At 42.4% G+C, this 15,468-nt stretch overlaps 1 protein-coding gene across 8 annotated transcripts in view; it reads right to left on the reverse strand.

Annotated features, from left to right (window-relative positions):
• The window catches only part of ATP11B (ATPase phospholipid transporting 11B (putative)), an 88,536-nt gene that overhangs the window by 51,534 nt on the left and 21,534 nt on the right, over nt 1-15,468 (reverse strand). For all 8 annotated transcript variants that reach the window (XM_044434446.1, XM_044434445.1, XM_044434440.1 and 5 more), the window contains exons 4-11: nt 13,421-13,501; nt 10,525-10,632; nt 9,318-9,446; nt 5,419-5,522; nt 3,898-3,945; nt 3,205-3,269; nt 1,513-1,594; nt 377-515 (exon numbers count right to left, since the gene is read on the reverse strand). In XM_044434446.1, the coding sequence (XP_044290381.1) occupies nt 377-515; nt 1,513-1,594; nt 3,205-3,269; nt 3,898-3,945; nt 5,419-5,522; nt 9,318-9,446; nt 10,525-10,632; nt 13,421-13,501 (756 nt within the window). The remainder of the gene's footprint in view (nt 1-376; nt 516-1,512; nt 1,595-3,204; nt 3,270-3,897; nt 3,946-5,418; nt 5,523-9,317; nt 9,447-10,524; nt 10,633-13,420; nt 13,502-15,468) is intronic.

Genomic DNA, 15,468 nt, shown 5'->3' on the forward strand with positions numbered 1-15,468 from the left:
CACAATTAGCTATGACAGGGTGGTCCAACTTTTCATACCTCGAAGGCTGTGTGAGGACTTTGACATGGAACCTGGAGGCTGCATAATCAATTGCATTTCCACAGAGTAAATTAAAGCATTCACAATCTGTTTAATTTAATATACACAATTAATATCTGCTGCAAGAATCAGGGGCAGTTGCTTAATTTCAAGATGATTTTAGGACTAACTGAAAGAAAAAGAAAGTTTTGTGGGCCTGCTCTGACCACTAGATTGAATATTGTGAAAACTTCAGATTAAAGCGCCAAAGCTCACGCACAATCTTGTGCGTGTGGAGAGGGGAATGCCCCTATAGCATCCATGCATGCATAGTTTGTCTCATAAAAATACACATTACCTTACTGCTGTTTTTTTCATGATCAGTTTGCTGGTTATACCACATTTCCTCAGATCGCCACACGAATTTCAATATTGTACTCAGAATGGCTTCAAAAAGGAGGATTATTAGGTAGATAAGCAAGAAGGAATTCATAGACCTAAGGAAACCAAATTGACAAATGCTGATTTAATGTACAGATATCGTTAAGCCTGAAAAAGAGGACTCAAGACTTGAAGATGATTCAAGACTTCATATAATGTAAAAAGACACACTGTGCTTCAAAAACTGTGTGGAAAAATTAGTCAAGATAGCTAGAAATTTGCTTGAACATGACCTTCTAGTTTAACAAGTCATTCAACCTCTTTGGTTACTGACTTAAAACTGCCTGCAGCAGAGGAAAAATCTAACCAGCCATTTTTCTTTATGACCAATACTTTCAGCCAGACTGCATGTCATTACGGCTCAGCTTGGGACAGGGAGAAATATCATCTTGCTTCTTTCTCTAGCCATCCCTTAACTTGAACAAAACTACTTTCCCTTGAGGGAGACAGAGGATGCAAACATGTCTACTTACTGTCTTTTTCACAGCAGCCACACCCTGGATCAACATTTTCATTGAATTGTCCACCAAAATCCCTAGACGTTTTTCTTGGTCCCTGACTGCTGGCTCAGATCCCACAGCATATGCTTAAAGCTGGGATGTATTGCCCCCCTGTGTAATTATTTTACACTTGCTTATATTGAACCAGATTTGCCCTTTCAACGCCTGTTCCCCAGTTTGGAGAATTCTCATCACATCAAGTTTTATTGTGTACTTTTGCACATACCCTTGCACAATGAACACAGCCATTTAACAAATTAGGATATTCTGAATAAAATACTCCTTCTAATACTATAATATGAGAATCAGATAAAGGTGTCTGGTAATAAGTATATCTCAAATGGCTCAACAGGGTTTCAACACTAGATACAAAAGCTAAGAACAAACATGAAAGCTGAGTTCTTTTCCAAAACTTGAAAGAGTACAATAGCTTATTTACTTCTTCCTAGGAAAACAGTAATCAAGCCAGTTTTATGGTTTACAACATGTTCTACCAGAGCTTTTAATTTATAACTGGAATCTGCAACTGTATGAAAAACCATCAAGTACATACTTTTCTACTACTGATCGCTTCTGAGATTTGCTCTTGTAATTCAGTGCCATCTTTGTCTCCATTCCTGTATACACTGCAACACCTACAAAAGACAACAACAAGGTTTAGCTGATAAAAAAAGCAGGATGCTGCTTTTATCGCTGTGGCTGCTAGGCCAAAGCTGTGGCAAGGAAGTGCTCAATATTGATATGCTATTATGACAAAGGTTCAAGGAGTACTTATCTCTCATCAGAGCTGGTCTGCAGTGTGAAGTATGTGCGACTTTTCAGTACACGACAAAGTGATAATTTCATCTAATATTCTCTCACTACACTAGTCCACCGTGTCATTTTGAAAGCCAAATTCATGACAAACAAATGAAACTGTACTGTTCTACAAAGCTGCATAGTTAATATGTAACTCTAATCTATAGTATGGCTTGTTGAATTATGGGTTATCTTGAGGTCTGTATCTGGTTGTACTGACAAGCAATGCTTTGTTAACCACGAACAATTCAGAAAGAGAACCTATGATTTGCTGCTGGGTTGAGAATGCCAGGTTGTTTAAACCATGGCTCATCACTGCATATCTGCCTGGAACTTGGCCTATCCATGGCCTATTTTGCTAGACTACAGAGGAACTGGGCAAGACAAGTTTGTTTCCTTTAACTTTAATCAGCTGCTCTAAATGCCCATGCTTCAGTGCCATAAAGGCACTGGTATACAGGGAGTGAGTAGATGAAAGACAAGGGAAACAAACCAGAAATTCAAAAAGCAAACCATGATAATCTGTTAAACTCTGGACTGAACAGCAAACTATCTGTTAAGGGAGCACTGGGTTTGTTAAGTGCAAAACATGCCATTTTATTTCATTGTAATGACTGCATTAGTTTCTTTTTTTGATATGTTTGACAGATATTATGGATTCTATTAACCTTTTGTTCGCTACCTTGTTACAATATGTTTAAATCAAGGAATGGGAGATACATCTTTTACTAAATTAAACAGCAGTAACTCTTCACTGTGGACAATTCAGCTGCCTGCTTCTATGCTTCAAAGCAGAATGGTAGTAGGAATATTGTATGAATACTTCTCCAAGATATTGAGCTACAAGGAACGTTTTTCTTCAGGAACATCCTTAACAGCAAAATAACCAGGGTCCACGCCCCATATACAGCAGGTGGAAAAAAATCGGGGATTTCCCAAGAAGAGTGGGACTGAAGGAACAATTAAGCATCCATTAAATTGCTAGAGGGGAGAGATTAGTACATTTGAGCTCCATGCGGCCACAGTACAATACTAGTGCAATTGCTTCTTGATGTGGCACACCCACTAATCAATATAGGGGTTTAATAAATGTGGCTGGTTGAACACCGAAGCGCACGGAACGCTGTTACCTGTCCACCGAAGTGGTACCTTTTTACCTACTTGCATTTGGATGCTTTCGAACTGCAAGGTTGGCAGGAGCTGGGGCGGAGCAGCGGGAACTCACCCCATTGTGCAGATTCAAACCGGTGACCTTTCGATCAACCAGCCCGGCAGCACAGTGGTTTAAACCACTGCGCCACCTGCAGTCCCTGAAGGGGGTGGTACTGCGGCAAAAATGAAGGTGCCCCACACTGGCTGATATGCAAGGCATTAATAAATGCTGAGGGGAATCCGTGTTCCTCAGGAAGCTTTGCACAAGTAGTGAACACCTTATATAGTTACAAACCAAATATTTCTTTTGTGTTTTTCAGTCTTGCTCCACGGAGTAAGAGACTTTCAGGCCCAAGAGGTCTGGAAAAAAAAAGGATGTCCAGAGTTACAAAAGACAGCACAACTGCTGCCACCACATCCAGGACACAAATTCTGATCAATGGTACATATTGATTTAATCAGTCGGATGGTATACCGTGAGAATAAATCAGGATTTGGTCAAGTGTGGAACTCTGCATGCCATTTCATTTTAATTTTGGAGAATTGTCAAAACGGCGAGCATTTAGGCAAGCAAAAGGCAACATTCTTATCTTGCCTAAAGACACTCGAACAGAAGCTCTGACTGCAAGGTGCAGTAGGGAGAGAGAACCTATCTTGTCCCTCTCTTTTTTGAGGCATCATTTTTTCCCGTTCCTCCTCCAAGGATCTAAGGGTTGAAGTCTTTTCTTGCAGAAGTTTTTCCACAGCATTGCTAATTGGCTTTATGGTGCCAGGTGCTGAATCCGGGGCCTTCTGGATGCAAAGGGGACACTATCATCAAGCCCTGGGCACTCTCCCGCTTACTGAACCCCTGACGGCTTGCCATTCAGAGTCGAGGGACTGCATCCAGCTTGATAGGTCACAAGCTCTGCAGACCATCTGTAACTATTGTTGTTAAAAAAATTCAAACAAATACCATTAAGCTTAGAGTAATAAACATTTGGCTTACCGTACTATTTCTTCAATTTGTTGAGTTATTGTTATTCGGCCAACAAATCTGTGAAACAGATTCATGAGTCAGAAGAATACACTTCTGGAAATAATGACTTTAATCCAGCAATTTTGATTTAGGAATGGCATTCAATGGAAGGAGTAGCTCATATTTTGATCTGTCATTAACCCTTCACCACTACATAATAATGATTTCATGGAAGCATGTTTAAAAAGTTGTCAGAGAGAACAAAGCGTTTATATTTCAAGATAATTTATTATTATTAAAATAAACCCTGCGAAAATCAATGACATGACAAGAGTCATGCAAGAGAAGTGTGATTTTCTGGTTGATACAAGTTCAAAGCCACATATTTTAAATTCCTTAACAGGCAGAAACTGAAGGAAAAACTTTATTCCATTTTAATACAACAGTGTAATACTGCTTGTGCCAATTTTAGAAGTAAATAAATTGTTACGTTTGGCATTTTTTCCTAATACATACATTCTTTTTTCTGGGCTCTGACTGGCTTTTCCCCTAGGGACAGTTCCTAAGCTAGCCAAGTTTCATGTGTACCATCCCTGATTCCTCACTGTGGGAAAAATGAAAGAATATGCCCAGATGTAATATTCCCACAGCCAGGCAAGATCCCCAAGTCTGTCTAAAGTAGGGAGAAACACAGGGCAGACGTGTGGAGGGAAGGAGCAGAAAAGGACTGAACATTCAGTCAGGCTTTTTGAGGTCTTGCCTGCCACACTATCCATGTTATTCTTGTGGCAAACTGTTCACAGCAGCAATAACAAATCATCCTGTAGCAAGACGCTTATGCAATTCTGCCTTGTGAAAGGTTCGCCATACAGTTGGACCAAAAGCTGCCATGCCAAGAGGAATGGCAGCTGTTGGCAGGGTGTCCCAATTGCGAACCTTACATCCTTCCACAAGATGGAGGACTAGTTCACCCAAGCATTTAGAGCATCTTGTCAAACTTGCTTTTGTTAAAGCAGACAAGGCACGGTGAAGCTGTTTTTCCCAAGCACTGCATCACAAACAGGGAAAAGGGCATGCTAAATTAGGTCGTGGATGCATGGTGAAGACTCCAGATGATCTTCACATGAATATTTCATCTATGTTCTGATAAAGAACACCTCCTGGATTAATATGGCTCCTGCAGGGAACCAGCTCAGAACAGGTCAATGCAATAATCAGTGAATTAAAAAACATGCAAGTATTTCCCCAAGTTTTGAAACCAAGGGGAGGACGATTGTACTCTATGACTGTGCACTTCAATGCTAAAATGCAATGGGATATAAACTGTGTACTCTGGTCTTGTCCTTGCCATGCCTTGTCAGCCCACTTATAACTTAAGAAAGACAATTATTCAGACAAACAAGTGTTATATATGCCCTGCCTCAACACAGAGCTCTCTGGTTGCTACTTCTAGCCTTTGCAGCATATGCATTTACACAGAGTGTAACCTTCTAATTTTTGAAGCAGCTTACTTTTACATAATATTTCCAAAGAGAATGCTAAAAATGGTACCTGTAGAGATCTGCTTCTGGTTGCTGGCATTCTATAACGGCTACAAGCTTGTCTAGGTTGGCCACTGACTGCAATACTGCAGTTTCTGGAACTGCAACATGTGTCTAAAAAAGAAAGACCCCCGCCCCCAAGCACACAACATTATGAGAAAACCTACTGGTACGTGCCTACCTCCTTTGTATACCTGGATACCACCTGCAGGAACATAAGAAAAACCCTGCTGGATCGAAGCAGGGGGCCATCAGCCCAACATTCTGTTCACACAGTGGCCAAACAGCTGTGCATGGAAAGCCCACAAGGGCAGGAATGCAGCAGCACACATCTTCCCCAGCACCTGGCCTACAAAGGCACATTGCCTCTGAAACGGGAAGCAGCATTTAGCCATAGGACCTAGGAGGCACTGATAACCTCTCCTCCATGAATTTTTCCACTCCCCTTTCAAAGCTGTCCAAACTGGTGGCCATCACTCCGTCTGGTGGAAGTAAATTCCACAATTTAACTACGCACAGTGTGAAGTTCTTCCTTGCATCTGTCCCAAATCTCCCATCAATCTGCTTCATGGAGTGACTATGGGTTTTGGATTATGAAAGAGTGAGAAAAGGGTCTCCCTATGCACTTTCCCTAGATTATTATGATGTATTGAGCATGCACACAAGACTAGGCTTTGATATGGCTGGGGCCATCAAGTCAATGACACTGAGGGCAACAGCACCTGGGCCTTGTATCCCAGCATATGGGGCATAATACTGTTATGGGAGGTTTAGTTTGCATTCCCAGCATCCATGTCTGCACCAAACTCAGCAATTGCAGAGTCAGCAGGATGGACTTCTTGAAGGGAATCTTACCAAATTACTCTCATGGATACACAGGAAGTCTGTAAGGTCTGGTTTTGATAGTTACCACAGCCATTTCTTGCTGCCGTATTATGAAAAAACCATCTCTAATCTGAAAGAACCCTTGCATCCCAATGTTTGATAAGGGCTCTACATTGTAAGCAACCTGACCTCAGTGAACACACTGGGCTTTACTTCCAAGTAAATTTGCATAGGATCAGGCTGCCCAAGAGCAGGGTAGACTCCAGCACAATATATGCCAACTTTCCAGAAAGTGCTCTAAAGGAAAACTAAATTTACAGCAGCTGTTGTTACAGGAAAAGCTCAGCTGTGATGGCTCTATGTTTATGTGTAGTTTGCGACTTATATTTTTGTTGGCATCTCCTGATGGTTCTGGGAAAGGCTTCAAAAGCAGGCAGCTTAGAGGCTGCCAGAAGTCCCCCAGGTGTCAGCCATGCAGCTATTCCCAAAGTGATTCAAAGGAGCTGCTCGGCTATCCTACACTTAGCTTGGGAATTCCTGGTATGTGTGATTGCCTTCCTAAGGAAACTGCCAATGGAGCTTCAGAGGGAACATGGTCTAGTTGTGAATCAACCCCAGCCCTGAAGGAACAATTGGTTAAAGCACCCCAGGCATGCTGTGTGAGCTTGGGGTACCTCTGTCTCTGCCTGTCTCAGAGGCACGCTCAGTCAGCTTGCTTTAGTTTCTCAAGTAGCTGGAACTTGGCCAAGCTCATGGGTCCTCTTGCTCTACCCCATCCTGAGTCTAGCCTCAGGGTATTCGATTCTTTGGTGGCCTTTATTTTGAAGTCTGTGACTACCCACTCTTTCACCATGGGACTTGGTGTGGACAGACAGCTTCAAGAACCATCCAGGTTCTTCTGGCTCTCAAATCTGCTCATGATCCTGCCGAGCACTCCCCTGACCTATTCTGGGGCTCAGCCCCTGCTCCCAGGCAGTGTTCCTTGCTCCCTTCTGCCTAGGCCCACCTTGCTTGCCCAGATATTGTCACTGCCTTGTATCCCAGACAGAGTTTCAAATTCTAACAAAATACTCATTGTGGCTTTCTATATGGCTGCCATTTATGGCCCAGACATAGAATGGGCACATATCCTTGCTCATCTGGGGAGGCCTGTCTCACAGGAAGCTCAGCCATTACTTTTGAGCAGCTGATTCTGTGTCTAGAGCTTTATTTGTATGGTGGCCAAACTAGGAGTACTGGGCACTGTGGTGTGGTGTTTGAGGGACTTGAGTTAAGTGCAATCCCCTGAATAAATATCAATGTTCCTAGCAAGTTTCCCCACTCTTGCCTCCTTCCACTGGTAAACTTGGCTCCTTCCCCACTTGATATTTTCCTAGAATAGTTGGGGTCAAAGCAAGGTCACATGTTTAGGTGGTCCGTTCCAACTTGTTTTTTAAAAACTTCTTTTGGAAAGATGATGGGCCAGTGGGTTGCCTACATGCTCTGCAAGTTTTTAAATGGCCTTGATTCAACAAGAAAACAAGGCTCTGTGTGTTCCTACAGCTGTGAAATAGGTAAGCACACCTGCTTTCTCCTGACACAGTTCTGAAGCTACCCACTCATGCTGTTCCTCGGACAGCCCATCAACCCTTGATTTCCCTGGCGCACAGCCTCCCAACCCCTGCCAAGCCATTTCATGAACATCCTCCTTGCTCCTTATCTGATAAATGGTAATTCCATTCCCACTTCCATCTTTCTCCCCATTATTAGTATTGGGAATAGTGTGCCAATTCACATAATTACTACTGGGAATAGAGTGCCGGGATTAGCAGACGAATTATTCATTCTTCTCTTCCGTAAAACACTTTGCACTTCTAAGCTTTAACATTGCAAAATATACTGTAACAATAATCCATAGTTTATCAATAATCCTTGATAGTTGCTCTTGAAGAAGCAATCCCCTCTCTTTGTTGCATCATGGTGCCTGGTCTGCTGTGTGCCTGTTATACCTCCCTTTACTTTTGGATTGGACCAACGTGCCCATCCACGTGCGGATAAGGACATGTTTCGGTGAGATTCTGGGAATGAAATTCCAGGAAGAGCTCCCCCACCCATGTAAGAAGCGGGAAATATTGTGGAGGAAAACAATGCTGAAACAGAAACAAGATGCATGTGCACCTCCGCAGAGAACGTTAAAGCACATCTAGACATTCCTTTCGCGGGGCTGACTCATGTCTGTATTAACACTTTCGAATCAGGACATACCCCAATTATGATTTTCCTCTTACATTTTCAGTGAGTACTGTACCGCGTTTTGCAGTGTATTGCCCTCCAGATGTTTTACACTACAATGCCCATGATCCCTGACCACTGATCACTCTGGCTGGGGCTGATGGGAATTGTGGCCCAAAACATCTAGAGAATGTCATGTTGGAGAAGCCTGGTGCACAGCCACAAGAAACAAAGTAGATGTTTCCCCCCATCAGGTTGTGTTATTACTGATGTGACCTTTAGGGAAGAACAAAAACACACACCTGCTTGAAGATACATTATAGGTTGTGTTGAGTTGCACCAAGGGAAATTTAACATGCTCTGGAGCGCTTACATCCATATATGCCCGTCTGCCCCTTGAGATCTGCGGGAGAGGCCCTTCTCCAGGAGCCCTCCGTGAAAGAAATTAGGAGAGTAAGTACCCGGAGGAGGGCTTTCTCTGCGGTGGCGCCCAATCTATGGAATGTGCTCCCCAGAGAGGTCCACCTGGCGCCGTCGTTATTTGTTTTTCGGCGCCAGGTGAAGACCTTTTTATTTAAACGTCATTTTAATCGTTAACAATATTTACTTATTTATCTGGCCAGGGCGACTTCTTTTCTTTTATAACTTCTTTTATTTCTTTTATATTTTTTATTTTATATTGTTAATTTTAATTTGATATTATTATTTTTGTATTTTATTGTATTTTATTGTGTTGTAAGCCGCCCCGAGGCTTCGGCAAGGGGCGGCATAGAAATGTTCTAATAAATAAATAAATAAATAAAATTCAACATATACTAGCCACAGTTTTCATCTATTTCAAAGCAGCGGAATCCAAAAACTGATAAAACTGACCTTAAGATTAGTTTCTCCATCCAAGCTTGCAGTAGTTACATAACAAGAGCCATCCGCTCTATCAGAGGACAGAAGCACAAGATCAACAGGGAAGGTTTCATCTTTGGCTACTCTGACAATATCCCCCACCTGAGAAGACATAATAAAAAATATCTATGCAGACACTAGTTTTGGAGAACGAAAGCTGGGCTAGCACATTCGTATTATCATTCCTAGGTATTCTAATTCAATAAACCTGTGTAAAATTACATGGCAGTGACTCTTTAGTTGAAATACCATGTTTGTGAAACAGGGCTAATGTTTTCAATTAAATCAACACTATTTTTTCTGTTTTAAGTAATAATCAAATCTAATCTAATCACAAACATGGTAAGCCTATGCCTACAGTCTTATAAAAATAAATTAGGGGATCAGATTATCGTACACAAAGAAATGTACCAATCAAACATGGGCATTCATTTCAGCTTTTGCTCTGTAAAAGTGTCTCTGTCTGTCCTAACTGCCAGCTTGTGCCCTTTCAAAGTTCTGGGCTTTCAAACTGGGTGGCAGAGCATGGTCCGCCTGGCGCCGTTTTTCGGCACCAGGCTAAGACCTTTTTATTTTAAAAAAGCATTCTAACAATGCTAGATAATATCTATTGGCTTTAATTGTGCAGCCAGGGTGTTTCTGGGTTTTAATTGTATTGTTTATTTATTTATGTGAGCCGTCTCGAGGCTATCAGCAATGGGACGGCATACAAAAACTCTAAATAAATAAATAAAGGATGCAAAAGGTCCCTATAGGGGGTCAGAGAAAATCCTGCCTGAAAATCCCGCGTTTCACTGCAGTCCATACTGAGTTATGTGGATTCTGTGTAAAGCAGTTTGCTATGTCTCTCTCACTAAAGCAACATGTGCGAAGACATGGGCTATATAGGACTGTTTTTCTGTACTTATACCTTTTTGAAAGGCAAAGGAGTTAGGGCACAAAGACAGTGCAGAAAAGGACAGTCTGAGGAAGAAAGGAAAAGTGGAGTGAGGTAGAAAGAAAAGGCAGGCATTATAGTATGAATGCCACTTCCAGTTCAAGTATTCCCCCATGCTTTTGCTACCAAGGAGGAGGAAGAGAAACAGTTTCCAGACACAGGAGACCCCTAGATTGCCTTGATTTAAATTAATCCACCCTGTTGTGAAATTATGTGAATTATTTTAATTACTCAGTCACATACCAGAATGTTCTTTGATCTAGTTTTTACAAGGCCACCACTGCGGACGACATAGACTGGAGCTCCATTTACTTCATTGTCTGACTTATGCCGTAACCAATCTTCATAGCCCTGGAAAGATTCAAAGATTGGAAATGCTTAAAAACAAAGTAAGAAAACTAACAATTCACATTACCGCTCCACAGCGAGCATATGTGCAAGCACCTTGCCATGATCTGAGACAACCTTCAGGCAATCACAAACAGAGACTGGTAACTTGCAGCCCTTGGACAGAGTCTGATGTTAGATGAATCTGCCATTTTAAACTAGTGCCTAGAAAAAGCAACCTAACTTTCCAATTAGTTTCATGATAGTTGGACTGGTGAAAGATAAACTCTACATTGCTTTAAGAAGGGAAAATAGGCAGTAAAAGCTTCAGTAATCTGTGAGCTTCTGGTGCTGTATACCAAGGGCCAATTCACATATAATGCCAGTCCGTGGGTTCAACAGCTCATAGTCTTTCAGGGAAAACTGGAAACAGTGACTAGAGTGAACCAGGCACATGAGCTTTTAATCATCCACTTACACTCACCTACCCTATTTGCAGATTGCTGAATATGCTGTGGGATTCCAGAATGGGGACTGTTTAAGAGCTAAAAAACCTAGTGGTTAATTCAGCGCAAAGCCACGGGCTAATTGAAACCAACAACTAGAAAATGAACCGATGCTGACTAAAAGCGGATGTGCCATGTGTGTGGGAGGCCGTACACCCGCTCTTGCTCACTCTTGCATGACAATCTATGGGTTGTTTAACACCAAGGGTTGTCATTACATTCAAACCAGCTAACCCACGTCCCCCGCAAAAGGAACACAAGCAGCTCCACTGATGGGATAATGTATCAGTTGTTGCATTTCAACACGTGTCCTTCCCCATTAGATGTTATATTACAAAAAGCTTTTGGAAGTGGATGGAGGTGATGTGAGAAATCATTTATGCACACTTGGTCATGAGCAGATGAGTAGCCCTTCCCTCAGCTACTTTTAACTTGTCTGAATGTAACCAAGGGGACAGGCTGTCACCAAGGCACTGGCCTGAGAAATCCTACTCCACTGAGTGGGAAGTCCAGGATGGTCAGTTTCTATCCTTTGGAGCAGAGGAGACTGGAACTGGCATAAATCCTATGGCTATAGGCAGGGGAAAAACATAGAACTGAGTTTCACACATGAAGAAACCTACACATTAGCTTTTTAAGCCTCTGGTGTTTAAGAAAGAAATATATCTATATACAAATTTATATGTATATCTATCTAGATATAATTCACTATAGTAGAGCAAAACCAACAACTATTAATGCTTTCAAACAGGATGGAGCTTCTCTTAGTACCTAAGCCAATCCAAGTCTCTTCCTACAGCTTTATAATATAGAAACACAGAAAAAAAAGCAAGCCAGAAGGGGTCTCCTAGGCCATCCAGTATGACTCCTGGCTCCACTTGGCTCCAGTCATGTAATCCCCAAACATCTGGTTGTCCAATCTTTCCTTGAACGCCCTCACTGATGGGGCCTCAACCACCTCCCTTGGAAGCCCATTCCATATCCTAGGGGTCTAACAGTCAGGAAGAACTTCTGACATCCAACCTGAATATAAAATGATAAACAAAGCACACAAAAAATCTGTGTTGGTCTGTCACTATACACTTAAGGGTCTTACCATGACTCACTGAATGCATGACAGCGAGACAGCAAAATACTGTCCCCAGGCCAACCTGATGATGCACAGCATAAAATGTACCTTCTTGTTTTCTGCTAGAAGCTCTAGGCAACATCCAGCCTGTTTCACCGACTGCAGCTCCGCTACATACTGAAGAACAGGATTTCCTCTACCTCACCGGAGAGGGCATTCAGGTGCAAGTGACTCAAAGCCCTTCTATTTCTCACCATTCCACAGTGAGACGAGGGCCTCAGCTGCATCACCAGCTCTCTCGTTCTACTCCAAAATCCCAAAGCATTCAGGAATCCAATGAATTCCATCAGCCTCCTGGGGTGGAGGATGGACCTGAATGAGCCCGCCTCCCCGCCCCCCCACCACCATTCCTGCAATAGTAAAGTAAAGCCACTGTGTTCAAAGGAAATGTTCTGACTGTGCAAATGGAGTTACTTGGAAATGCCTCCACTCCAATTTTCAGAATACCCATTTCACAGCTTGGAGCAAATGCCAAATTAAGGGTATGCGCTACTTCATGGCTGACTGGTAATCCATAAAGCAAGCTCATATCTGCTCCCTAATCCACCAATTACACATTTCTACTCTAGTTTCTCCCCTCCCTGGAGAATCTGTACAGAAATTGGAACTGTAATATCCTCATAGGCTTAATTAAACATTATATGTAAGACAACATCCCTGTGTCAAGTTCCCCTCCTTTCCCCAGCAACATGCAGAATCACAGAGCAGCATCATGACAGCATGTATGTGTGCGTTGCCTTGCATCCATTCAACGTCACTGGCTATTGTGGAAATATCCAGTATAATGATGTCACCGCACAGGTCAAATGGACTACACCTTCTGGGAACGAAAGGAATAAGGTGACCCAGCGATGGTGCCTTCAGCTGTAGTGCTGTGCTGCACCTGACTGCATTCCCTTGGTATTTCAACCACAATGAGCCATGATGCTTATGGGCACCATCCTGGAAATTCAAGCCACAACTGCGGCTGGTTGCGTAACGGCAAAAGAGGGTTGTGCAAGGTTAACTAACCCTTGCATAAGCATAAAATAGGCCATGGGTTCTGAGAGTATTATTTAACTCTTGCACAACCCAATCCAGGCACAGTCAAAATGGCTGCCCTCACATGCTGCAACTGTTTGATCATGCAAACAGGCCCATTCTGTATGTTTACCTTAAGAAATTTTGGTTGCCTTACCTGCTTTATGGCTGTCACAGTTATTACAAAAAACAACGGCAATCCACTCGTAATTGGACTTGTAGGTGTATCTATCATGAGCTAGATGAGAAGAATAAAAATGAAGATCATGTCAGTATGGGCCCACTTTTAGAGCTGCTCCAATCAAAATGTGTATACCACATATAGGAGACTACAAATGCTGGCTTGTTCCTAGCACTAACCCTGATTAAGGGAGGAACAGTCTCTCTTCTTCAGTGTCACTTGAAACTTCTGCAAAATCTTATTCTCTCTAAGAGCTTCCTGAAGCCCAGCACAAGGTTATAAGGAACCTATCAATGTGAAGGGCTTGACCTTGATGTCACATAGGGCTTCGAGGAACTTATAAAGTAGAGAGAAGCCTTGCTACTTTTTTAAGTACATGCAATGCTTGGCAAGATGCCCCCAAATGTCTCTTGCCAGACTAAAAGATAACGCTGCTATTGGAAAAATCAGCAAGCCCACTGACAACCCCCCAACCATGCAATATAAACTGCATGGGGACCCATCAAGGAATGACCTTCTCCCTTGCTTCTCCATGGTGTTGCTCTGCAGACTGGCAAGGCATAAAACTCCTGCTGTGTTGATTCCTATTCTCCACACTTTCTCTAAAGCTGCAGAGAAGTATATTGCACCAAGCTGCAACTCCAGGAATTCACTTCCTAGATGTCCCTTTCCACAAAGGTAAGGCAGATCTTGGAGCTGCAGGAAAAAGCTCATATGCAAAACATTTCAGTGTGGCCTACACGTCCACGATGTACCTTAACCTTAAATAATAGATTCATTGTGCTCACATCGCAATCTGACCTATTACTACTGCTGTGCTAACTTTAGCAGAAAATATTAACAAGCGCTGTCGCTATCCTTTTGCTGCTGCTAGAGGAAAAGGTCTATCACGCAGGATAGCCAGCAAGTGTTCAGTTGTGGGGGGTGGGAGCAGCAGTTATTACAAAAATAACATTAATCCAAGAGACTTATTACCTTTAAGGAGGATTTGACACATTTTCTAGGCCATGCAAACAGATTTTATGTAAATCATCAAAATCTTTTCTCCTAATGCTCACCATCCTCCAATAGCCAGGCCTTATAAAACAGCACCATTTAGGAGAGATCCTTTGGATGAACTGGGTCTACCGGCAGGGGCTCCTGGCAGTCGAAATCCAAAACATCAGGAGTTCTGCCTTCTTCCCACCTCTAAATTAAAGGCACTTAACTGTGCTATTTGGTCGAGCACAGTGCTGGCTTGCTGTAATGCCAGACTGGAAGCGGGCCTCGTTTTGCATGGTGGCTGCATGGGAGACCACTTGGATGCCACACACAAGCCACTCTGGCACACAGCTTTAGTCTGAAACAGGAGTTTACTGGCTGCGATAGAATAGCTATCAACTGGAGGAATGGTGAAAAAGAATTTGGCTAATAAACTGTGCTAATACCAAATGGAGCACTTCAAGAGATTACAGAATAATGTCCCTTCACTTTTGGAACAAAGTCTGTTCATATGAAGTAAAATTCTTCAAAAAAAGGCCCGTGGAAATTATTGACCACTGCATAATAGCTCCTAGGACTATGTAAATCAGCGCGCGTTTGCTCTTTAATTGTATTCTTGCTGGCAGGCTGTTTTGCGGGGGGGGGGGTTTCTTTTACAAATGATACAATTTAAATCCACTCTGAACGCCTTTGAAAGAGAGAGGGAGATTAGGGAAATACATACATTCACAACAAATTCATGGGTGAAGAACTGAACATTACCATTTTATCATACTGATTCCAGCCAGCCTTATTTGAAAGTAAAACAAAAGCTGCAAATTAAATTATATTGCTAAATTTGTTCTGTAGTAGAAACTATAGGCTTTCAAGTACAGTCAAGCAAGAACACTGATAGACCAGAGTGAGAAAACAAGCTGAAATAACGCATACTGACATTACTGCTCAGTTCAGGTTATTGGATCAATGTTAATGTTCGGGCTCTGTTTATGAATCAGCTTTTTGCTGGGCGTTAGGAACCCCCTTCCTGCTAATGTCTATTTTTA

The sequence above is a fragment of the Varanus komodoensis genome, unplaced genomic scaffold (genome assembly GCF_004798865.1).
Source record: "Varanus komodoensis strain SLA01 unplaced genomic scaffold, ASM479886v1 scaffold28, whole genome shotgun sequence".
Lineage (NCBI taxonomy): Eukaryota > Metazoa > Chordata > Lepidosauria > Squamata > Varanidae > Varanus > Varanus komodoensis.